This window comes from Taeniopygia guttata, chromosome 1, assembly GCF_048771995.1.
Source record: "Taeniopygia guttata chromosome 1, bTaeGut7.mat, whole genome shotgun sequence".
Lineage (NCBI taxonomy): Eukaryota > Metazoa > Chordata > Aves > Passeriformes > Estrildidae > Taeniopygia > Taeniopygia guttata.
The window spans coordinates 15,010,051-15,034,331 of NC_133024.1; the positions used below are offsets into that span (position 1 = coordinate 15,010,051).

The 24,281-nt window shown below is 42.2% G+C and overlaps 1 protein-coding gene across 9 annotated transcripts in view; it reads left to right on the forward strand.

Annotated features, from left to right (window-relative positions):
- POU2F1 (POU class 2 homeobox 1) overlaps positions 1-23,729 on the forward strand; it is a 113,256-nt gene extending 89,527 nt beyond the window's left edge. For all 9 annotated transcript variants that reach the window (XM_030263572.4, XM_012570057.5, XM_030263565.4 and 6 more), the window contains 7 exons: positions 3,372-3,513; positions 5,640-5,785; positions 6,284-6,463; positions 9,285-9,390; positions 9,794-10,139; positions 10,909-10,997; positions 12,213-23,729. In XM_030263572.4, coding sequence (XP_030119432.1) covers positions 3,372-3,513; positions 5,640-5,785; positions 6,284-6,463; positions 9,285-9,390; positions 9,794-10,139; positions 10,909-10,997; positions 12,213-12,523 — 1,320 coding nt within the window. In that variant the 3' untranslated portion in view covers positions 12,524-23,729. The remainder of the gene's footprint in view (positions 1-3,371; positions 3,514-5,639; positions 5,786-6,283; positions 6,464-9,284; positions 9,391-9,793; positions 10,140-10,908; positions 10,998-12,212) is intronic.
- The last annotated feature ends 552 nt before the right edge of the window (positions 23,730-24,281 follow it).

Sequence of the window (24,281 nt, forward strand, 5' to 3'; positions counted from 1 at the left end):
GAAGTACAAAGTTCCAAAAATCATACAGTACAATTAACTGCTCTGTGTGTTTAAAAAGTGTATCACATCTGTGCAGTTGGTTTGGATGTCAAAGGGTTTTTATCTCTCAAGCGTATTTTCCTATTAAACATCAATGATTTCTGTATTTAATGCTTTTGCTAAGGTTCCTAAACAAAACCTGAAAGGACTGTCACCTTTGAAGTTTTCTCCTTACAAGGGTGAACTGGTGTTGTGGTTTGTTTTGGTTTGTTTAAAAGCTCAGAAATACCCAGAGAGGAGAAGAAAAATAATCTTGAACATAGTGAAGGTGGTTGAATGAAGACCACAATTAAAAGTACAAAGTGCATTTATATGTTCTATTATTCTGTTGAAAGGAACTTGGTTCCAAGAATCCTTTCTTATTAATACAAAAATTATTTTTTCCCCCTGCAAAATTAAAGTATCTCCCCAGGTAAACAATTAGTTTTGGCAGGAGTCTGTAGTTAAGTGTAAGCGTGTTTTTACTAGAAGAAAGAGCATGCAAAAATCAAAGTATGAGCTCAGAGCAGTCAGTCCAACATATGTGATGGAATAGAATAAGTAAATCTACTCTAGCTGAAAGTATGTGCTGAAGTCAGATTTATTTTTCTGGTGAAGTCCTAAATTGAAAAATCAAAGTTCATAATGAGAGTTCCTGGCAGCATCTTAATTATAAGTCAAGAACAGAATGTTCTTAGTTAAATGAAGTGCATTTTGCTGGCATGTGTGTCTCCTTCCCTCCCTTCTTTCCACTAGAGGGAGGCACAGAAATACAAGTGATGGACACACACAAAAGCTCGAATAGAGCAGCACAGAATAGGGTAAAATACAATAGCTTCCCTATAGCCTGACAGAGGAGGTTCGTGTAGATCTCTCATTATTATGTTTAATCTGCCCTGCTGTGAGATGATTATAAAAGCTCAACTAGACTTTTTAAGCTATGTGTTAACCTTTCTTTATTGACCTGGTTATGAATTTTCATGGTGAGGAAAAATGAACACAACTGCTCAGGCTTACATTTCAGTATTTGCTTTTAAGATTAAAAAAGGGGAATCTTGAGAATGTGATAAAATTACATTTGGTCATTCCTATCCTCCTCTCAGTTTGTATGGCTGTAATTAGGCTGTTCTAATAACTTTAACCTAATTGCATAATTGGATGATAATTAGAGACCCTGATTACTTTGGTTTCCTATAGTTGGATAAATAGACTGCCTTTCAGAGGATAAAAGAAATTAATTTCCAGCAGTACTATAAGCTTTTTCAGACTCACCCCACCCCTGCCTTTCAAAAATAATTGTAAGATTTAGTTTGCATTGCAAACTAATCACTTACTACATTCTGTTGCGTGAACAATAAAACAGGTTTTGAATTTCAGCAGTTCTGCCTCTTCTCCCACACTGAAATGTGGGTGATGCATTTAAATCCCTTTGTTTGTTTTCCTTAAAAATACCTCCATGTTTGACATACAGGGACACAATGAGCAAACTGCACCTTAGTGTCCTTGCAGGCCTGGGACTAATTGCTCAGTACAGATTCAAGCAACGTGAGTGAACATTTTAGACAATCTTATTTTTATTCTGTGAAAGATATTGCCTCTGCTAGGCCATCTGAGCTTCTTAACAGACCAGTACACACAACAATGAGGTACCTTATAATCAGTTGCAGTTCATTACCAGAGCTTCAGTCAACCTAGAGTAGATCAGATGTGTATACAGTGCCTTTATACTCTGTTCCATCCTGTCTGGGGTCCATCCCAATATATAAAAGTCTCATCCCAATATGTAAATTCCTTTGCCTACAGCTGAAATGCTGCCACCTTTCGGCATTGACAAAGAAATGGTTAATTATTCATTTTAAATCAGATGGCAAATGTTTGTAAGAACAACATAAATCCAGAATTAAATTAGTTGGGGGACTGGAGCAAATTTCATAACTCTTTCCTGCCAAGACATAAATCAAGTTATCTCTAAAATGGTTTACATAGCCAGGTTTTCTTCTTCATAAACCCACAAGAGCATCCACGCTACTCCTCTTGGAATGATTTATGAGTTTTAAAATGCACAGAATCCTGGCATATGCGTAGAGGCATAAATGCGAGTTCCCACGTGTTTCCACTGATTGAAGGGCACACAAACCAATTGTTCTGGTCCTCTTCTAGGAAGGAAATTGTTTTCTTTGCTCAGCCTGCACAATTTACTAAGATTCCCAAAGGTTGTTTTCTTCCTGGCTTGTGTGTGGCCACTCTGCATGCTGTCAGTGTACTCATACCCAGCTGTGGTTGTGGAGCTGATCTCAGAGAAAAGTGAGCTTTATGCCCAGTCCAACTAACCCATTTGCAATTAAACTCCACTAACTGTGCTCCAGCTTTTCAGTCTCTTCTTCCACACTTCTCATACTTTGTTTTGTGCTTAAAAAAATAAAAATCTACATAAAGCTACTTTAGACCAAATAGTATACTTGAAATATAAGTGCGTTTTTTTTCAAAGAGCAGGACCTTCCAGCTTTAAAGCAAACCATGAAAATATTATGGTGTTTTTAATGGCCACAAGAATGGATTGATTTTTTTTAAACACCACTTTCCAAGTGTATGCTTACATAACTATATAATATATACATAAATATGAGGATAAGCAGAATGTCTGCTAGCAGAATAGCTAGCTAAAACTGAGTTTAAAAAGCAGTAACAGATGTAAAGGGATGATAATCTGCCTGTAAATCTCCTGGATGGCTTTCTGGCAGATGGGTAATGATAGTCAAGACTGCAGTTAATCATTTTTTGAAATGGTTCAACTTCCTGTGTGCTTTGAAATTTGTATCTATTGGGGAGAAATTTGGTTTGAACCTCAGAAGATACTAAAAAGTTCAGATAAGAATATTTCTGCATCTATTTAAATATGATGTATGTTTGCAAACATCTTGTCCTGAGTATTTTCTACAAATTTGGAAAAGTGAATACATTGCATTTCTGCTTATTTGAACTTTCCTTCTTTGGTGTAAAATATGCAGAAAAACTTAAATCTGCTCCTAAGGAGAGCTTGGCCTTTACTGATTTATAAAACTAAGAAAAAATTAGGAGTTGACATTCAGTGGAATGTGCTGCTCAGTGATAATGCTAAGAAGACAAAGCATCAGGGATTTCCTGGAAAGAGTTGCAAAGTTAAACTGACTGAGGTTTGACATTTCTTTATGATTATTGCTTTAGCATGAATCTTGGTAGCGCTGAGAAAGCCTCTGTGAAACTGAAATCCCACACAGCAGTAGAGTCACTAAGAGAACACCAGAATGTGACAGGATTCCTTGCTTTGGAAGTGCCTGTGTCAGTGAATCCCTTTTTTCTCTTTCTTTGTCCAGGGTGATGTTGGGCTCGCTATGGGCAAACTCTATGGAAATGACTTCAGCCAAACTACCATCTCTCGCTTTGAAGCCTTGAACCTCAGCTTTAAGAACATGTGCAAGTTAAAGCCACTTCTGGAAAAGTGGCTCAATGATGCAGGTGAATGAGTCTGTGTATTTCTTCACCAGCCTACCAAAATCTGTAGGATTCTGAAAAGCTGCTTCGTTTGTGCCCTTATGGTTTTATGAAGCTACTAGCCTTTGTAGCTGCCCATGGGACAAATGAAGGTGTAGAAATAGGGGTCCATAGTTCCCTTTCCATGTGCCTGTATGCATCCAAAATAATTCCAGTATGAACTTTCAGGAACGTGTTCTCTAGACAGCTGAACAATTGCATGGGATGAGGTACAATATGTGTCATGGTTTTCCTCCTTTGTGTATGTTAATGCATATAACTTCTAATCCTCTTCTAGCTTTCTTTTTCAGATGTGTAGTAGAGAGAGGGTTGCATGATTTGTTGTTTCAGTAGGCAGAGCTTATTGCATCCATCTCCTTCCATATCCCTGTGTGCATTCCTTTTAACTGTCTCCAAGGGTTCAGATAAAGAATATTTTTCCCTGTAGGAAGAGTTTTTTGTGGGTTAGGTTTTACTTTTTCCCTCCCATATTAGTTTTTTCTCTGGGATACAAGTTATTCACTATGCCAGTGTTGGTAGTGTTCTTTTTTTTTTTTTCTTCTTCTTTTTTTTTAATTTCCCACCAGCAAAAGGAGCTTGTGTGCTGGTGATAGGTGTTAGGAGAGAAAGTGTTTGAGAGTGCTGTCAGTCAGTTTTTTTCTTCCAAGTATGCAATTGTACATAGTATAAAACTGATGGATATGTTAAACAGATGGCAGGGATGGTGTGTGCCTTCCTATTTTTACCAAAGTGGAATGCTGGCACCTACAGCATTCTCTCAAATTTTGAAAGTAATTTCATGCAGTGTTGAAAATTTGTCCTGCATTGAGAAGTGGAAGTGTCGTTCTGTTGTGCTGACAAGGGTTATCATTAGGTGTTGTGGGTCTGTGATAAGAAACATAAACACCTCCACGCTCAAGTCCATAGGACAGCGGTCCCCAAAACTTCCAGCAACACTGGGTGGATCCAGTGCTGCAAGGAGTGTCCTAGGGGTTCTTTTTCCTGCTAGCCTGAAGAAATACTTGTCTCTGTAAAGTTGAAGACTATGAACAGTGTTGGGGTTCTTCACATCCTGCAGGTGGGGAACCATTGTCTTTGGCTCTGACTCAGTTTTATGAAAATCTTTGGAAGAAAGATTCAGGTTACTTTAGAGGCTATTGTTTTACTTTTAGGTAAAAATAGGCAGGAGAAGTATACAGATGGTTCCAGAATATATTGCCATGGAACTCAGCTGGTTCTCACTGGAGTTTTCAGTATGGGGAAGGGTTTCCACATATTTACAGGTGCCATTACTATTTTAAAAAAATCTAGAAAAAACTTGCCCATTTGATTCTGAATCGGAGTAATGGTGGTCATTGTGAACTTTGACACCTGCTTATCACCCACAAACCCCACTGCAGTGAAGGAACTTCAGCCACAATTAATGGTTTTGTTCCAGTTTTCTGCTGAAACTTGCCATTTGGTTAGATTGCTCTTCCTGCTGCAAAGTGGGGTTAAATGTTCTCTCTTTGCTCCTCTGTGAAGCCAGAAAGACAGGATTAGGGGTTAAGGGCCCTGGTGAAGTTAAGAAGGGGGAGCTGCTCACTGTGTGGAGTGGTTGGTAGCACTCAGTATCTGCTAAGATGTCCAGAGAGAAGAGACTGAACACTGTGGAGCCGGTTATGAACTTCTCTTCCTCAAGTGTTTTGTAGAGTGGGTAAAAGAAATTTCAGGCTGTTCAGATTTTTTTCATAACTGCCTGTGACTTTCAGCTATGGGTCATGGATATCAAGTACTCCTTTTTCCTTTAAACTGGGGTTTGCAGTGAGTCAGTAGGGAGTAGAATGAGATATGGGAAACAAAATCTGTATAGGTATTATAAAAGGCATACTGTGATAGCATACAGGAGCAGAGGGCATCCTCTGGGTTTATTTGTAGCTTTTGAGTTTCAGGTACGTGTTGTAATTTGTAAATAACAGTGATTAATGCATGTGATCTTCATAAACCTCTATGTATTTGGAATAGATACAGAGCAGGTCTTAACAGACCTTGCACAGGTGAAGAACACTTGCATTAGACTGCACTGCTTTCAGATGAAATCTCCTGATTTGCATTACTTTCTTCTTTTTCAGAAAACCTCTCATCTGATTCAACTCTCTCCAGCCCAAGTGCCCTGAATTCTCCAGGGCAAGGGATCGAAGGCTTGAACCGTAGGAGGAAGAAACGCACCAGCATAGAGACCAACATACGTGTGGCCTTAGAGAAGAGTTTCCTGGAGGTCAGTGGTCCTGGTGTTGTGCTCAGCCTCTGAAGAAATGGAGAAACTTCATTTAACTATTATATGTGTTAGAGTGAACCTGTTACTGTGCTTTTTAGGAAAGTGCTAGTACTAAACAAGGGGAATACAAAAGCCGTGCCAAGAAACATGCATCAGCATCTGTTTCACTATAAAAACAAGGACACACCCTCTCAGAAAAACTCACTGGTTCTCGCAGTTCACTGACTTTGTAATTTTGCATTCCAGTATACTCAGGCATAGGTTTAAATATTACCCTTCATGAGGATGGATAAATGAGGCAATAGTCTAAGCACACATAATTTGAGGTTTTTAGATGGAGGGCAGAAGCATCTACTGTGGTTTGTCTCTACTGTGCCACTGACCAGATTCTGGATCTAAAGCACCAATTCAGATTTCGGCCTACTGGAGAAGAAGCTATGATGCAAAACTTCAGGAGGTGATTTCAGAGCTTTTTCAAATACCATTTTCTTTTGTCAGAACCAAAAGCCTACCTCGGATGAGATCGCCATGATAGCTGACCAGCTAAACATGGAGAAGGAGGTGATCCGCGTTTGGTTCTGTAACCGGCGCCAGAAGGAGAAAAGGATCAACCCACCCAGCAGTGGTGGAACCAGCAGCTCGCCCATCAAAGCAATTTTCCCTTGTCCAACCTCACTGGTAAGAGTCAAAAACCATGTTGACAAAGATCACTGGTGGAGGTGGTTCTGCTGTGCTCGCTGTGGAAGCTACACATGCTGCACCTTATTTGTACAGCAGATTTGTTCTCACATTTTTATGTTTTACTGGCATTTTGAATGTTCCACCTGGGTACTGTCTAGGAGAGATAATGCTTACAAATCAGGCACTAGTCAGGCCTTCAGTGGGGGAGTTTTATTTAGTCAGCTTATGAACAAAGATTCTGACTACCAAATTTGCACTTGGGATTATTGCTTTGAACTTACTTCAGATAAGACCTCCAATTTATATCTGGATTTTCCTTCTTTTACCCAATTTTAAAAAATAAAATAATAGTAATTTTTTAAAAGTGCTTAATAGCTCTCCCCACCACCTCTTATTTTAGCAGCTCTGGTCAGTAAATCAGCAGCAGTAAAATGTTTCATGCACTGGAACAGGTTGCCCAGAGAGGCTGTGGAGTCTCCCTCAGTGGAGATACTCAAGAGCCATCAGGACTCAATTCTGTGCCATGTGCTCTAGGACTGAACCTGCAGGGAGGTTGGACCAAAGCACCCGCTGTGGTCCCTTCCAATTTTACCCATCCTTTGATTCTGTGTCATTTGGAGACTTAGGTCACACAAATCCAATGATATCATTGTTGTTACTTCTAGTCAGAAATTATTTATGTAAAAGAAAGGCATGGAACAGAAGAACAGTTTAGCTAATACTCATGTAATTAATTTCCCACACTTGTATTTACCTCAGGTAAACACAAACTTCATGAAAATAAGAGTAACAAAACACATGCATCAAGGTTCCTTCAGCACCTTTGCTACCAATGTCCATGGAGGTCTGTTTTCATAAATAGAAACAGTAGCTATTAGATTTCATAGTAGCTATGCTAATAGGAATGTGGTGGAATTTATGTAGCCTGTAGCTGTCCTTTTGTAGTATTTATTCCACCCTCATCACCGTAGTAGCTAATATCTTCCAGTACTTCATTAAACCATTAATTTTGGTGATGTGTTATTCTCTCCCCTCATCCTTGTCTCAGGGTGTGTGCATGCAAACTTTGTTTCAGGGGAAGGGTTGTGTTAAGTGTACTTAGTCGTTTTTATTATTATTGTTGGTTTGGTTTGGGTTTAGGTTTTTGTTTTTTTTTGCCCACTTGCAAAGCAAGGTTGCATGCCTTGCTACCAAAGCAGAATATAGTGAGATTTTTGATAGAATGTTTTAATAACTGTGCAAGTTCTCTCAGACTGCAACTTAAAGGAGCTTTCCTAGGGAAATTTTCCTGTTGCTATAATCTGCCATTGTATAGAAGAAATTGAGATGTTAACCACAGTCTCCCTTTCATCAGTGAAGTTTCACTAGTGTTTTCACTCATTCTAAGCTTCTCTTAAGACTGTGCTGCTACTCAAATGGATGTTCCAGCCCTGCTGCCACCGCCCTTCACTGACTGTGTGCTTTGTTGATTCCTTGTGTCAGCTCTGGAGATTGTGCCCATAGGATGCTTGGGCTTACTTTAGTAGTTTGACTGCAAATTAGCCATGTGAGGAACAATGATGAATTTTCAGTATGGTTAGATAACCAGTGTGACTTGCAGCCTGGCTGCACGAGGGCGAGGGCTCTGCAGCAGGATTGGAGGGGAAGGCTCCTTTTGGGGGCAGCCTCCTTTTGCATTGGCTGGAGTCACTCACTGTAACCACGGGGGTGAGCTGTATTAATTCCAGGTCATTCTCTGCCCTGAAATAGGGATGGTGACCTTGGCCTTAACTGCTTGCTGGACAGATGACAGATGCGGCGGCTGGGCTGCATTAGTGGGAGCTGTACTGTGTATCCAGCTCCTCTTAATTTCATACACTATTTGAGATGGGCAGAAAGCTTTCAGATCTGTCCCAGTTGCCCCAGTCTTGTTTAAAATGCGTGAAGCATTTGACTCCCCTTAAGAGGCAGGAGATATTTCTTTGATAATAGACTTAAGGTAAGAGAGTGGAAAGGAGAAATGTTTAGCCTATATCCTTGGCTATGTTCTCTTGGGCAATTCTAAAGGATTCATTTCTCTCATTGATGTATAACAGCCTTCAAATGTTACTGTTGGACACCATTTCTTGTCCATAAAAAGTCCTTTCCTTATATTTCATTTTTCCTCATAAGCTAGTTTCTCCAGCCTTAAATCTTTGGTGTTTATCTGTAATGTCTTCAGTTTATTGTAGCTTTCTCGTAATAAGCCATCCACAATTGAAAACTCCATTTGTATGTTTTAAAATTCAGAAATCCTTCCTCTGGCACAAGGAAGCTTATCAAAGTAAAGTTTATAGTTTGGTTGAATAAAAGTGAAATGTTATTCTGCTTCTTCATATAAACACATTACTCTAAATACTTTTGTTAATGCTGGGACATTTACATAATTTTAGCAGAAAAAGAGATTTGGAGCTGAAAAGATGTTCAAACAAGAAAAAAAAAGAGTAGAAATAATATATTTTGTACCTCTTTCTGTAAGAGTGTCTCTATTAAAACAAGGTGCTGTCTTTGTGGAGTGGCAGAGAGGGCTAACCTGCAGTCTCGAGACAATATGGATAGGGGTGTATCTGCTTGCAAATACTGAATTAGTAGGAATAAAGATATTGTGGGTAATTAGAGAAGATGCTATGTTTGTTTCATTGAATGATAAAGTAACCAAATTACAAAAAAAATTAGTTTATATGCAGTGTTTTCACTGAGGAAGTTACCAGGTGGAAAGGGTGGAAAGAAAGAAATACATGTCTAGTGTGTAACTCTGTCTTTGAGCAGCTGAGCAGTTTTATTCGTTTTTGACCTCCAGGTGGCAACCACGCCAAGCCTTGTGACTAGCAGTGCAGCTACAACCCTGACTGTCAACCCCGTGCTCCCTCTGGCCAGTCCTGCTGTCACCAGTCTGTCAGTCACAGGTAAGGGCTGGTCTCTGCTGCCACCACACCAACCCCTACCCTTTGTCCCTTTTGAATTCCTAACAGTGTCATTCGCTGTTGGTCACTGAGATCCTAGGACATTCTTGTCATCATAGGAAGCTTCAGTTTTTGTGACCACTGAGTTGACTTTTCCAGGAATAAAATCACAGGTGGTGCTGAAACAAAATATACTGTGTTTTATTGCTGGCTTCTGGAGCTCCTCAGCCTCCCGTTGGGAAGTGTCATTCCATTTTTTCATTTGAGCTCTTGGTGCTTCTTGGTACTACAGAAATGTGTCCGTGTGCCCCTTTCAGCTGGACATGCAGTTGGGATCAGGTGGGCAGGGGTTTCTTTTGTCTGGTATCCGTGTTTTGTACTGGTCTGACCAGAACCATCCTTCCAGGCACAACAGAAACCACCTCCAACAACACGGCAACAGTGATTTCAACAGCACCTCCAGCTTCTTCAGCAGTGACATCACCCGCCCCGAGCCCTTCCCCTTCTGCCTCAGCCTCCACTTCAGAGGCCTCCAGTGCCAGTGAGACCAGCACAACACAGACAACCTCCGCTCCCTTGTCCTCCCCTCTCGGGACCAGCCAGGTGATGGTAACGGCATCAGGGTTGCAAACGGCGGCAGCGGCCGCGTTACAAGGAGCTGCACAGTTGCCTGCAAATGCGAGTCTTGCTGCCATGGCTGCTGCAGCAGGACTAAACCCAGGCTTGATGGCATCCTCGCAGTTTGCAGCTGGGTAAGGATCCGTTTTGCACCCCCTTTTAGGTGAGGTGACAGAAGAGTGAAGGAAAATTCTTGGGATAAATTGCTTTTATGTATCGCTGTCATTTATCTCAGATTCTGAAGGTTTGCTCATAGGTGGCAATGGACCATTCCCATCACAGTACACAGGTGTACAGAACAGCTGTGTTCATTTTAAAGGTGAAAAAGCTGTGTTGCAGTGATGTTGTTGTTTGATAAATCATTCATCCCACTGCAGAGCTTTACTGAAAAACTGCAACTTACCACTGAACCATAGAATCTGTCCTATTAATTGTAAAATGGAGAGATAGCCTAAATCCACTTTATACCTCTGTATTCACTTCTCCATCATGAGCAAGAAATTCTCAAAGATGCAAAATGATGTATTGTTGAAGTTATAGTTTTAGAAATGTTGCTCAGACAGATGTTTCTTTAATTTCTCTTGATTTACCTATTTCTTATCTGCATTTGGGAGAGGAGGATAGTTCTCTAACAATGAACAGTTTTCCCAAAATTCTTTACAATAATATTTTACACCAACAATCAATGCAAGTCGTGAATTTACTGTGCTTGTACTTCAGGCGTGTCATGAATCCCTTATGGAGTTTAAAGTAAAATAATCCAAACCTAGCCCTTAATCTCTGGTCTTTCCTCCCTCCTTCCCTCTTTTTTAAAAACATGATGGTGTACTTTTGAACAGTGACAACCTTTTCTTAAAAGTAACACTCTTTCTCTTTCCCACTTCTTTCATGATCTTGCTGCAGAGGTGCCTTACTCAGTCTCAATCCAGGGACATTAGGTGGTGCTCTCAGCCCGGCCCTGATGAGCAACAGTACACTGGCAACTATTCAAGGTCAGTAGTGTTCCTTTTAATGCATCTCTGTCACACAACTTCAGTTTATGCGCTCTGGTTTTGTCTACCAGAGAGCACTGACTCCTCAGCACTAAGCATAAATTGTGTAGGAGTAAAGGCTTTACAAAATTAAATGTGCAAATACATTTTGTGGGTCACAGAGATAAGAGCAGGTACAACTTCAGATAGGGAATCGGGGCTGTGTATGATTTAAAGGAGGCATTTAAGATACTGAATATAGTCTGGAATTTATTTTGTTGTCCTTGCCTAGTTGGCCTGTATCTCTAGGAGGTTAGAGATTTGCTTTTTATAGCTCTTCTACAGTCTGCTTGAGCAGACTTGCACCATTCTGAGGTCTCTTGGAAGGGCAGATCTGAGCAAGTCTTGATCCTGAGTTCTTGTCTTCATATGTATTTGAAAAGAACCTGCAACAAGCATCCTGCCTCCCAAAATCCTTACGTAGAACTTAATGTAGAAATAAATAAATCCACATTCAGAAGAGTAAATATTTATTTGTTTTGGAAGTTGCACAAAGGCAGAAGTTACCACTGGCTCCACAAAGAGTTGTTCTGTGTTCGTAGTTTGGCACCTGCAAAAACAGAGTGGTACAAGTGTCTAAAGAGCTAGGTAACCTATGTGTCCAAATATGCTCTAAACTAGCTGAACAAATCTTATTTCTAAGTGCAAGAAAGAACCATTTCATAAAGTGTCACAGGTAAATTTAGGAGATCATAATCTAAGGCAGACTGAACGCTGTAGACCCATGAGACCAAGTTGTAACAGTGGGTTGGTTATATGTCAACATTTAAAATGTTATGCTCAAGGTTATATGACCTTCTCCATCTTATGACAGCTGTCATTTCACATGAACCCTCATCTCAACCCTTCCCAGTGCAAGTTGCCTTGCATAGGGCACAGGCTCTCTGTGGCAGAAAATATAGACCAGTATTGTGCTAAAAGAGCTGAAGAAAGGCACAATGGAATTAGTTTAGCAGCAAATGAAAGATGCCTTTTAGTATCTGCAAGATTTTGTCTGATGGTTATTTGGGGAAAAAAAGCCAAACCAGCCTATGATGAGACAGCTGCCCTCAGTGATTTAGAGAGCACACATATCAGAAAAAGGCAAATGCAGACACCCCTTGCCTTTAGGCACATTTTGCATTGTTGTTTACTGCTAACGTTATCTCCTCCCTGCTCAACTTTCCCTGTTTTTAGCTCTTGCATCCGGTGGCTCTCTTCCAATAACATCACTGGATGCAACTGGAAACTTGGTGTTTGCCAATGCTGGAGGTACCCCTAACATCGTCACTGCCCCTCTGTTCCTGAACCCTCAGAACCTTTCTCTGCTCACCAGCAACCCAGTTAGCTTGGTCTCTGCAGCTGCAGCCTCCGCAGGGGCCTCTGGACCAGTCGCCAGCCTTCACGCCACCTCCACCTCAGCCGAGTCCATCCAGAACTCTCTCCTCACAGTGGCCTCTGCCAGCGGGGCCACGTCCACCACCACTACTGCCTCCAAGGCACAGTGAGCCGGGCCGGGCTGTGCTCCAGCAGCCTGGGTCACTGTGCGCTGGCATCGGCTGCCAGCCCGGTCGTGAACTGAAAATGCCATGGGCATCTCTCACCGTGTTGCTGGGGACAAGCGAGAGAGAGAGAAAGAGAGAGAGAGAAGGAAAAATATTTAAAAAAAAAAACACAAAACAAAAAAAAACCAAAAAAGAGAAAAAAAAAACAAAAGCAAAACAGGAAGGATTTAAAGCTGGGACAGACATTTGCCTAATTTTATAATAAACACTGTCTTTTCAGGATCGCTTCATGGATCGGAGAACTTTCTAACCAAAAATGTAAAAAAAAAAAAAAAAAAAAACCACAAAAAAACTAAAAACCGCAAAAACACAAAAAAAGTGAAAGGACTACTTATCATTTCCAGCAGTCACAATGACAAGTTAAGGTGGGTTATCAGTTCAAACATAGGAAGGGGATTTCCTGGTTTTTTTGGTCTAAATATCTTTCTTTTTTAATTATCATTTTATAGGTCTGTTGTACAGGCCATTATGTCATACAAGGTGTTTATAATCGTATCAATCATGTTGGGGGTTCCTTTCTTAACTGGTACAATTTAGGCAGGCCTGTATTACTGGTGTATCTCTATTATTATTATTATGATTATTATTATTATTATTTTTATATATATAGTTTGGACGCATTTGTCTTTTGCTCCTGGATTATTTTCAGTGAGCTCCCACACCATGGGGGGAGGGTGGGGGGGGTGGAGAAGAAGAATGGAGCACAAATAGACTTTCTATCCTAATCTTCTGGAAATGTTCTGAACAGTTTCCTCATCCTTGAATTTGTCTAATGCCTGCTTATAGGGGTCAGAAGAATTTATGTTCATCATTTGTGCAGGAAGCTCAGTGCAGTAGCAGAGATCATTGTGTGCAAACTTCCAGGCTGGTCTCTGCTTTGTAAGCAGAGGTAGGAATTTGTTCCAAACTGCCATTCTTCTCCTCTCAAATATTTATACAAAACAGCCAAATTCTGCTCTTAGCTTCGTGTGCTTGGTTCCTTTTACTTCAGAGAGCGGGATGTGACCTCCCATGTGTGGATTGTGTGACAATACTGATGGCTCTTCTGTTCCAGTGATTTTGTTTTGCTGTGCAAAAGCGCACCCAAATATTTAAAAAACATCATGACCCAGGCTAATTGGCTCCATGTAAAGCAGCATTTAGAGTCCTTTATACCTTCTAGGTGAGTTGGTACCAGATTTCAGAAGGTCACATTCTCCCCATTCATAGCAATATTCCTTTTCTGATGCTTCCAACACTATTTAGAAGAGCTTCCTAGTGAAAAAAAAAAAAAAAAAAAGTGCTTCTGGCTACAAAAGACAGAAGCCAGGAATATGGGAACAGAAGGTGCCATTGTTAATGCCAACACAACAGAGCCACTCTGGGGCTTTGCACACCCCGGGCTGATCTCGTGTGGTCTCTGAGCTGCGGAGTGAGCGCAGCAATCGGCGCCTCTGGCCAGCAGCCGGGGCTGGCCTGGCACTGGAATTCACATTTTAAGGTTGATTCTGATCTGTGGAGCAAAGGATATTTTTGTGGATGAGGAAGGAGTAATGAACTGTACAGAAGTTAGATCGGTATATTCTTAAATATACAATCCAGTATCTGAACCAAAAAAGAAAAAAGATTTTTAAAGAGAGAAGACTGGATCACTGCAATGCAGTTCACATTAAACTTTCCATTCCTGATGGATTTAAAGGTTTCTGCCATGTGTATAAAACTAAATTACTTTTAGCTAGTGAGGGTATTAGAAGAGTCCGTTTCCCACCCACCCCCTTTTCTTTTGTCACCAGAGTGTCCTAAAATAATGAGCTGATGCAGCTATGTTCGTTTTGTTGATGATTCAGGGGGATCCTGGAGCTTCTCATCCAAGATCCACAAGGCAGCAACTTTAAACTCTACACATGCTTTGGTTTGCCTGAGCATGTGGGAGTTGTGTTTGCACTCAAGTGGCAGAACCCCTTATCTCTCCCCCCACTACCATGGTTTTGCTCTGTTCATCTCTAACTCTCCACCTTCCTGTTTTACTGATATTTAAACCAATTACCCCTAAACCTTCAAAACTAGTGAACTGCAAGCAGGGAAACTAACAAATGTCCGTCCACCTTTTCTTATGTGTTTTTGATTTTTTTATGTTTTATTTTTTTAAAACTAAGCTTGAACCAAAGTCAATTTCTAGCAAGCTGCTGTACTAATGGACTAGTTTGTGTAAGTGCAGTTCAGATGCAGAGAGGCGATAGATGCTACTGACAATTTCTTTTTTCATTTGTCTTTTGTTTTTATTAATTTTATATAAAAGTTGCTGCTTGTTTTTAATCTTTTTTTTTTTTTTTTTGGTTGGTAATTTGTGTTATCCTTGGGGCAGACTCTTAACTTGACTTTGTTTTCTTTTATTTGATATGTAAATAGAATGGCAATGTCAGAGGATTGTTAATCCAAGAGGTCCCACCTTTATCCCCCCAGTATGGATGCATCTCTGTATTTTTGATATGTCTCTACGTCTTCAGGCTGTGCAGGAGACTTTTAGGGCTATGAATAATACTGCAAAAATGGCAGTGGCCCACAGTAAAAGCTTCAGAGCAGCAACAGGTACAGCTGGGTGAGCTTCAGGGAGGTAGGGAAAAAGTAGAAGAGAAGATGCTGGTACCCACTGTGCTGGTCTGGAGGCCACAGCACGGTCTGTAGTTTCTACCAAAGGAATGCAAGTCCTTGGGCTTGTTTTGAGTGAAGTAAGAGGATGGGGAAAACCGCAGCTGTAGCGTTTGTTCCTGACTCTGAAAGTCCCTGCTTACTTTCACGCCTGTGCAAAAGTACAGTTTATCAGGAAGCTTTTATGTTAGTAGGGGGAGACCACCGGGCTCGCCTCGGATGGATTCCCTCCTCCCCAAGGGTTTTGTGGTGGGGTGGGGGGCGTGGTCCTTGCAGATATCTAGGAAACACAAAGAAAGGTGGGCCTTAAATCAGTGGAAAATCCTCTCTCCACAGTTCCAGGAGACTGTGCCATTAGCTGTCTGAATGAGTTTTCATGTCCCATTATTGCTGGTTTGTGGTTGGGAAAGGGTCTTGTTGAGTACATATCTGGAACACTAATGCAGCTTGGATGGTTTATTTATTATAAAAATCTGCTTTTTTTCCTGACTACCTTTGCATTGGTCACATGGCTTTGGTGTGAGCACCTTATACCCCTTTCTTTGCCCTCCTCTTCTCCACCCCATCACCCTATCTGGGGCCCAGATTCCAGGGAATTTCTTAGCGAGTTTTTTTTCTGAGAGAAACTGGAAACTCAGAGTAGCCACATATCAAAAAAAAAAACAAACTTGGTTTTGTTTGCAGAAACTGACATGATACCCAAACAGCACATACCCCATGGCATCCATTGCCAGTGTGCTCTGATTCATTGTCCGCTACAACATCCCTGTGACTGACTGTTTTTCCTGGAGCCTAACTTTCATCCCTATCAGTGTTTTTCTTCATGGATGCTGGCTACCTTCAGTGTTTAGGTGAAAGACAGAAATCAGACTGGCAGTGGGTGTATATCTGCCAAGTTAGAGTGCATGTGCTTCTTCAGAGAATGAAAAGAATATGAGATATGTACCAGAATTTAGCAGAAGTTTCTTTTTTAAATCATCATCATGCTGACAGCAGAAATTGATGCATCTGAAAAGAAACAATAGCAGTTGTGTACAGACCCAGTAAATAGGATCACAGGAAGTTTGGTGGTGTGTTGGAAAAGGATAATAGCATCTCTTTTTCAGACTTCCATGTCTCTGTATTTAAAGGTGAGAGGGTTGCTTTTCATAGTTGCAAACATGTCACAGTAGCCAGGTAAGAAAAGATAAGGTGAAAAGTTCTCCCTGCAGACAGGGGTAGTTCAAAAAGCGAGAGATTTCCAGGAACACAAACACAGACATGCCCGGAAGGTCAAAAACAATTTAGAGAATGGCTTCAGGAGTTGGTCTTGTAGCTTGATGATGACTTTTTTTTCTGATCTTAAGAAAAACCTGTTTTGCTTTAGCACACTTTGGCTTTAGCACACTTGGTCTCCTTAGAACCCCCTCTCGGCAGTCACCATGGAAGGATTCATGAACAGCCCAAAGAAAGTACACACAGGTGTGGCTGCTTACAATTGTAAGCTTAGATTTCCTACAGAGCATTTCTTTTGTTTCTCAGTTACTGTACAACACCTTTTAGTTGAAGTACTTTTCTATCAGTCACTGTGAGGTGGTGTGGATGTGACATCTCTTAGAACTATGACCTAATGCTCAAATGCCACCTCTGTAAGCCTCACATGGGGTGCTTTGACACATTTCTGCAGTTGAGTTAGAGAAGGACACAGGAGAGTTAATTCCTTAATTCTCTGCACATTCCTGCAAAGCAGCATTCCTTAAAACAGGAATTCCCTCTTTTTTTGTTGTTGTTGCAAATGGAGCAGCACAACCATTACAGCTGGAGCCATACCACAGATACTAAACCAAAGCAACATCTAATTTACCTTAAATATTAATATTTTCTTAGACAAAGAAATATATAAAAATACAAAATTATCTTAAAGAGACAGGTAGCTTCTCATGGTCATCAGAGTGTTTTAGGATGGATAAAATAATGCATGGTCCAAACTTTCAATGATACTTGGTTTTAAACTGGAAGTTTAGAATGTAGATGTTTTTATTGCCACATTAACTTTACAAAGAGTCACTATTCCCTATTCCTGTTCTGCCTGAAATGGTTAAATGCTGTTTCTCCACACCCTGTACCCCAGCAGGGCCTGTCTGTCCCTGTTGGATGTTGCCTAGGGTGAGTATTACCAAAGGAATAAGCTGGCCTGCTGCTCCCCACTGCATTTATGTTTGTCAGTTCTCACACAGCCAACTCAAATCCCTTCCCTATTTTTGCAACCAGTAATCTGCCCTCTCCCTCCCAAAGTACTAGAGCAATATGGAATTGAAGATACCTACCTTGCACAAGTTCTGCCCTTCTCACTCATTGAATCTCGTGTTGCTGCTTGTGAGTTTCTCTTTTCCTTCCAGAGAGGAGTCCCCTATGATACTTTAAAGATATTTGACAGGGAAGATTTTGTCAACAAGTTGTTGGTTCACAAATCTCAGTTTCTTAAGATGCTTGTATCTTTATCTCCACGATGTGAGTGGTACCTTGTTCCCCCTGTGTCAGCACAAGTAGTTTCAGTGCTTTTGGAACGATGAAAAGCAATTCCTCTATTTGCATATCTACACACACGGACACACTAATGCATGGGAAAAAAAACTGATTTTTTTTCAACTTACCTATCTGCATTTGATTTGTCTGCCACTTCTCCCAGGATACTCCAAGTGAGGACATGCTCTGAATTTTTACCCCCTTTGGGATGCTGTTGGGAGAGCGTTAGGGAGATTGCACTGAAATTACAAATAGTTTAACTGTGTAAGAAAAGACATCTTTTACTCATGCAGACAAATAAGGTCAGCATGTAGAAAGTATCAGGTACTTTTTTTTCTGACCAAATTCCTGAGCATGAAGCAGCTACTGAGCTTTATCTTGGGGCTGCTTTTAGGTCCAGCAGTGATGCCCTGCTAAGAACCGTCCATAACTGGAATAATCTGGGCCCCCTTTCTCCCTGCCTGTCTCCGTCCCTCTGCCTCTTTCCCTCCTTGCTCCTTCCCTGTCTTCCCTCAGCAAAAGGTAGCACCATACAGCTCTGAGAACAATACTTGTGGGTAGCAGCTGGCTTCTGGCACCTTCATAAAATACCTCAGCATAGCTTAGCATTGTCGCAGAACTGGTTTTAAACTGAAAAAATCAGAAGAGAAAAGCAAACTTTATAAATAGTGGAGATAATTCTAGCTGTAGAGTTTAGTTGAACTGATGGTTTATTATGATTGATAAACATGATTATGCTGTATGTATTTGAGATCCTGTTTATAGGTTACAACTTTATAGGGTCGGGTGGGGGTGGGTGGATGTTGGGGGCAGAGAAGGGGGTTTGACTGTGTTAGAAGGAAAATGTTTGCTCATAAATTTTTTTCCTTGTATCTGTCTTGCCAAAGGAAACATTTTGTCGCTCCTGGGTTTGGGATTGTTGTTTGGTTGGTTTATCTGTGGTCTAATCTGCAGCACAGCACGTGGTGGCATGCAGGTTACTGATGGGGTTGCTGTTCAGGGTCCTCTTGAGTGTGCGCACACTTCCCTCCCTCTTGGCCTTTCCCTGCCCCTCGCTGGGATCTGAAGATGAGGCAGCAAATATCGAGGAGGCTCAGGGGAGAGATGGCTGTACTGGGCTAGGATCGACCTCGGGGCTGTAAATCCGTTTCAGTTGAGTTGAGTTGCTCCAGAGCTGAACTGGGTCCGCTGTGTTTAACTCCAGGGAGGGACGAGAATGGTTGTCGCATCTTAATCTATCTGGGAGAGCAAAAGTGAAACAGGTTCCTTTTATCCCCCTTGTCTTGTTACTGAATGTAGGGCTTGTAGTGCTTGATAATAGGTGGAAAACTTTTTAAACACTTCCTTTTCTAATAGCAATGCTAATCCTGTCTAGACCAAAAACTATGAAAGAAAAAACCAAACTGAGAGAGGTGAAAGCTAACCTACTCCTAACACCTGGCTGGTTTGCCTGAAAGGGTTGAAATACTGTGAGACGGCTGTGGGAGAGGAGCTTTGAGGTGTTGTTGGCGAGGGACCAGGTCGTTCTCCTGGCCGATGTCTCGGTGTTGTGGTGGCAGTAGCAGAAGAGCGAGTGGTTCTTGCCTTGGGAGGGTGTTGCAGCCAGCTCCGTGTGGGCTCCAAGGCTCCCTTCCCATTTCCCCTGAGGCTGCTGGAGCGGGGGAAGAGGGCAGGGTGTGCGTGGGTGGGTGGGTGTGCGTGCGAGTGCGTGTGAGCGCCAGCCGGCGCCGGCTGCGTGCGGGGAGCGAGAGCTGGGTTTCTAAAGGAGCTCGACTCCACTGGGGAGGGAGAATTCCCAGTGGCCTCGTAGGGAACCAAAGGCACTGATAAGTTGTCAGCTCTGCTGTTCTCAGAGCGGGTAAGAGGAAAAGCTGGGTGGGGGGTTTTTGAGCTTTGGGTCAGTGTCCCTTCCTCTAAGGACCTCATCTCTTGCGGGTACTCCCACCTTTTCTGCATGGAGTTGCATCGGCTCTGTGAAGACAAACGGTGTCTGGGGTTTGCCCAGTGCTGCAGGTCTTAGGCTGATGTTGGGATACAGTCAGGGAAAACTGTTTCTTTCCTTCAAATGTGGAAGCAGTATAGTCCAAGGTCAGAGTCTGTTCAACAGCTTTTGCAGATGGTCTTTCTCTTAAGGGAGGGACCTTGAAGACTCCTTTCTTTGCTCCCCAAAGTAGCCTTGTACATGTTCATGTATCGTGCTATTGGGCTGAGCTGTTTTATCAGTGAACTTGGTGAGCTCTTGTGAAGAAAGGGAGGGAGGAAGGGGGAGAGCGGGTTGTCCAGCTACTCTTCCTCCAGACACCAATCGGGTTGCAGAACTTCACTGAAAGCTTTACTAATAGAATTGTTGTTCTGACATTATGTAAAAGTGGTATTAATATTGTGTGACTTTTCAAAGAGCTAGTTAGATTTATAGATAGGTAATAGGGATATTGAAGAAATGACTTCTCAAAGAAAAGAGCACTTGGAACAAAAGAAGTGGAAAACAAGGTGTGCTTTATGGAAAACAAATCTGAGGAAGGAAATGAAACAGCTTGTGGGAGGCGAGGGAAGACTATACCTTTGGCGTTCCTTAGTGCTGCTGAGGCTCAGCCCCAGAACTGGAACATACCCCCTCTGCCTTATTTCATCTCTCTACCAAACAGGACATTGTCAAGTAGCTCAGACCAAAATGCTGATCTGTCTTAAAACTGTGTCGGTCTGCTGGGGAATATTCTCCGGCAGAGCTTTACATAATACCGTAAGATACTTAATTTATCACGTTAGCTTCCCCTTCCCTCCCAAAATTGTCTTATCTGTTGTAGGCCCCACTTCAGGATTCACACTGCCTTTGAGGAATTCCGTGGCAGCAGCTACGGAAGCCCTATTCCCTGAATGTCATAACTTCGTGTGCGTTCCAAGCCGGCACGTTGCGGTGCTATAAAACCTTGAAATTATTTAACAGTAGAAATCCTAAGACCTTAGGGAACGGCATGCCAAGGGGCAACTCGTGGAGATCGCACAACCCCCTTGAGAAACGATTTAGGAACAAGAGCACCCGTGACAGTGTCCTGAGAACAAGGCAGTTGAGACGAAACCTTTAGTTCTTCCCCCATTCACTCTCCATGTGTCGGCCTCTGTGACCCCGGCGCTCCCTGCGCCTGAGCGAGTCCGAGGGGAGAACGCAAAGAGAAAGACTTGGAGCTCAGGGCCGCTCCCCGCGAGTTCCCAGGAGCCGGGCCGCGCCTCCCCGCAGCGCGGGCGGCCGGGGAGGGCTGGAGCAGCACCGGCCCCGTGCCCCCCGTGTGCCCCCCGTGTGCCCCCCGTGTGCCCCCCGTGCGCAGGGCCCGGGCAGGAGCTCCTTCGTCCCCGCCAGTGCCGTTGTTCCATTTCCTTCCTCTGTGGTAGTATCTAAGGCTAGGTGTGAGTAGGTGTGGGGTGTTTATCCGCCACAGGTACAGGAGCTGTCGTATACCTCATTTCTAACTCGTAACTGAGTAACTTGCTTTAACTTTCTCCAAACCCCACAGAGTTGCCAAGTCTGCCCTCCCTCCTTTGATTAACACTGAACTCTGGCCTATAGCACCCCGTGACCTGCAACCTGGGGAGTGACCCCCTAACGCCTCTGAATGTCGCTGCTTAAAAGCTACTGCAAAGTGAGGGCAAATTGCAATCTTATCTTATTTCCTTTGGTTACAAGGGGTCCTCTTGATTAGTCTGTGAATATCCACCCCCTCCCCTCCACTCTCCATGGAAAAGGGCCACGCTGCCTTTTCCCACCCCAGAGCCACGCTGAGCTCCAGGGCCTGGAGGCGCTCTCAGCCCAGTGCTGTGTACATGCTACTCACTTTTTAACATGACCAAAAAAGAAAAAAACAAAAAAAAAGGAAAAAAAATAGAAATCTCCAAATACTTAATTTTCTTCTTTATTATTTGACAATCCTGTATCCCTTCCCCACTCCCCAGCCTGGCCAGAAGCTGCATCCTTAACCCGGTCCATCTTTATTTGAATGTAGTTCCCCTACCCCCATGGGAAAGAGAAGCTTTGTCAGGTCACGGTGGCTGCTATAAGTCGGGAGGGGGCGGTTTCTTTGTTTTGTTTTGTTCTTTTAAAATTTCCAGCCAAAACCAAAGATTTCCTAATGATTGTATAAACTCAAAACAAACAAACAAACCAAAGACAAAGGGCGTCTTCAGCACCAAGCCCACCTGTGAGGCCGGCCTGGCCTGGGCTGGCTGGGCGAGGGTCGCTGCCGGCCTGGGGCCAGCGCGGGGCTCCAGAACGCCCCGGGCAGCAACTCCCGGCTCCAGGCTGAAATCTGGGGCGCAGGCGCTGGGAAGGGAGGCCGGGGCTTCGCAGGTGGGTTGAGGAGCTGAAGACTTGGGTGCAGGATTGGCTGCTCTGCTGGGTGCTTTAACCCTCTGGGGGCTGGGTGATGTTGATTAATACACGCTGAGGTGCACTTCTGAGCTTCCCCCCCCCCTTCACTGCTTGGAAGAGGCTGTCCTGTTGTGAGAAATCCCTGAAAGAAGAAGAAGCAGCTTTTCATTTCTCCTCTAGTTCCTTTTTTCTAGATTTCTTTTATTTTTGCAGCACCACTGTGCAACTATGCATTGTATTTCTCAACCTTTTATGCTAGGTAGATGCCTGTGACTTTTTAACTTTTGGGGGGGGATTGCAAATGGAGGAACTTTTTACATGGATCTTTTTAATCTCAGTTGATTGGGGGGTGTTTGGTTCTAGGGTCAGACAAGCTCTATCCCAAAGCAAAATCCAAATGTTAATATTATTAGCCTGATGCAGATACCAAAGATAATTTCTTTCCTGCAGAACCTTAGACTTGTGTATTAAGTACGATTACCCAGCACTTGCATTAGTCTAACCTCAGTAATTCCAAAGCTTAGATGTATATTTTGGTATATTTCTGGGATATTAAAAAATTGTCGTTTAAATTCTTGTTTGTTTCAGTGTAATGCTCTTAAAGTCATAGCATGGAGATAACTGAACTTGTCCTATTCTTAGTAGTTTGAAATAATAGTATTTTTGTATGTTTTGGGTGTGTCTATGTATGTATTAACATAACGGTTTTCACTGCCTAGGTGTTCATAAATAATAATAAAAGAAAAACCAACAACAAAGGGTTTTTAAACTGTACATAATATTCCGTGAGGAATTTCCACCAGACCGCCAATTTGGATTGCATTTTCACTGATGGCCGCTCCCAACTGGGATTCTTTCTTTCTTTTTAAAGAGACAGCATGTTCTTTTGTTTTCCCCACTGACCTGAGGTTCCTTCTCAGTGCAAAGGGGGTTTCACTGTTTCAAGGGGTGGGCCAAAGAGGAAGTGGCTTAAATTTTGTTTTAAAAAAGTATTTACCATGTTAGTTTGAAAACTACCCCTTTGTATGAGGAATTGGGAGTGGAAAACCAAGCCCTTTCTTCTAAATCTGATCATAACTTTCAAAGAAATTAGGATTTGTGAATGTCTGTAGTGTCTGGGCAGTCCCTTTTTGCTTTTTTTTCTAAATAAGACAAGTTTTTGGTCCTAATGGTTTCACTGCTCTGTGCAACTGCCTGCTTACACTGGCTGGGAGGTTGTTTTTTCTCTTGGCCTTCCTCATACACTGCATTTATACACTTGAGGTCAGCAGAACACTTGAAATCAAGGGCCATTATGGGAGTACCCTACCCAAACGCAACCCAAGCTTTTCTTGAGACTGAAATGTGAGAGTCCCACACATTTCAAAACCTTGCTGATCACACTAAGGGTGAGGAGGAAGGCGAAATGCTGTCTCTTTAAAGATGTCCTTTATTATTATTATATTATTATTATTATTATTTTCCCAGTGGTTGCCTACAGATAGCTGTAGGCATTGAGAGATTGTGTAGATTACAGTAAATCAGAATGAAAAGGTAGATTTTGTGTAGATGCATTTGTCTGCTGTAATTTTTTATATATATTAAACTTACTGTAATTGTACAGTTCATTTCTGTTGTAAACATCATTAAACCATTTTCCAAGTGTTTTAACATGTATGCACTTGTTTGTAGTTTTTAAATGTGTCCCCTTGCATCAAAATGGGCAGAAGATTGATCTGTGATGCCTTTTGTCTTGTCAGACTGGAGGAGAGCCCAGGTTTTATGCACTCTGCTTGAAGCTTTTGTTCTAATTCTGTATTTATCAGCTCCTCTCCTAAAAGCAGAAACAGCTTCAGTCGCTTCCTGAAGGCAAAGATGAGACTCAGCTCAATCCCACAGTGAGTGGCCCCAAAACCAGGATTGGATGCACTTTGAAATCAAGGTATCCATTGATATATAAAGAGCATAAAGGTGATTTTTCCACCCCCCCTCCCCCCCAATAATTTAATTCCTATTGTTTGGCAGTTGGTATTTCACACTGCCAAAGCTTGTGACTTCTACATCTTGCAGATATAGTTATGGTGATTTAAAAAGAGAAAGCTGTTTTCAGCACTCTTTGTTCTTGCATCGAGTGCTTTGCAGCATAACTTTACTGTAATTTTCAGCTCAGCTGTCTCAGTTATCACCCAGTTCTCTCAATTTTTCTTGTCACTGCCGAAGAGTAAAGGA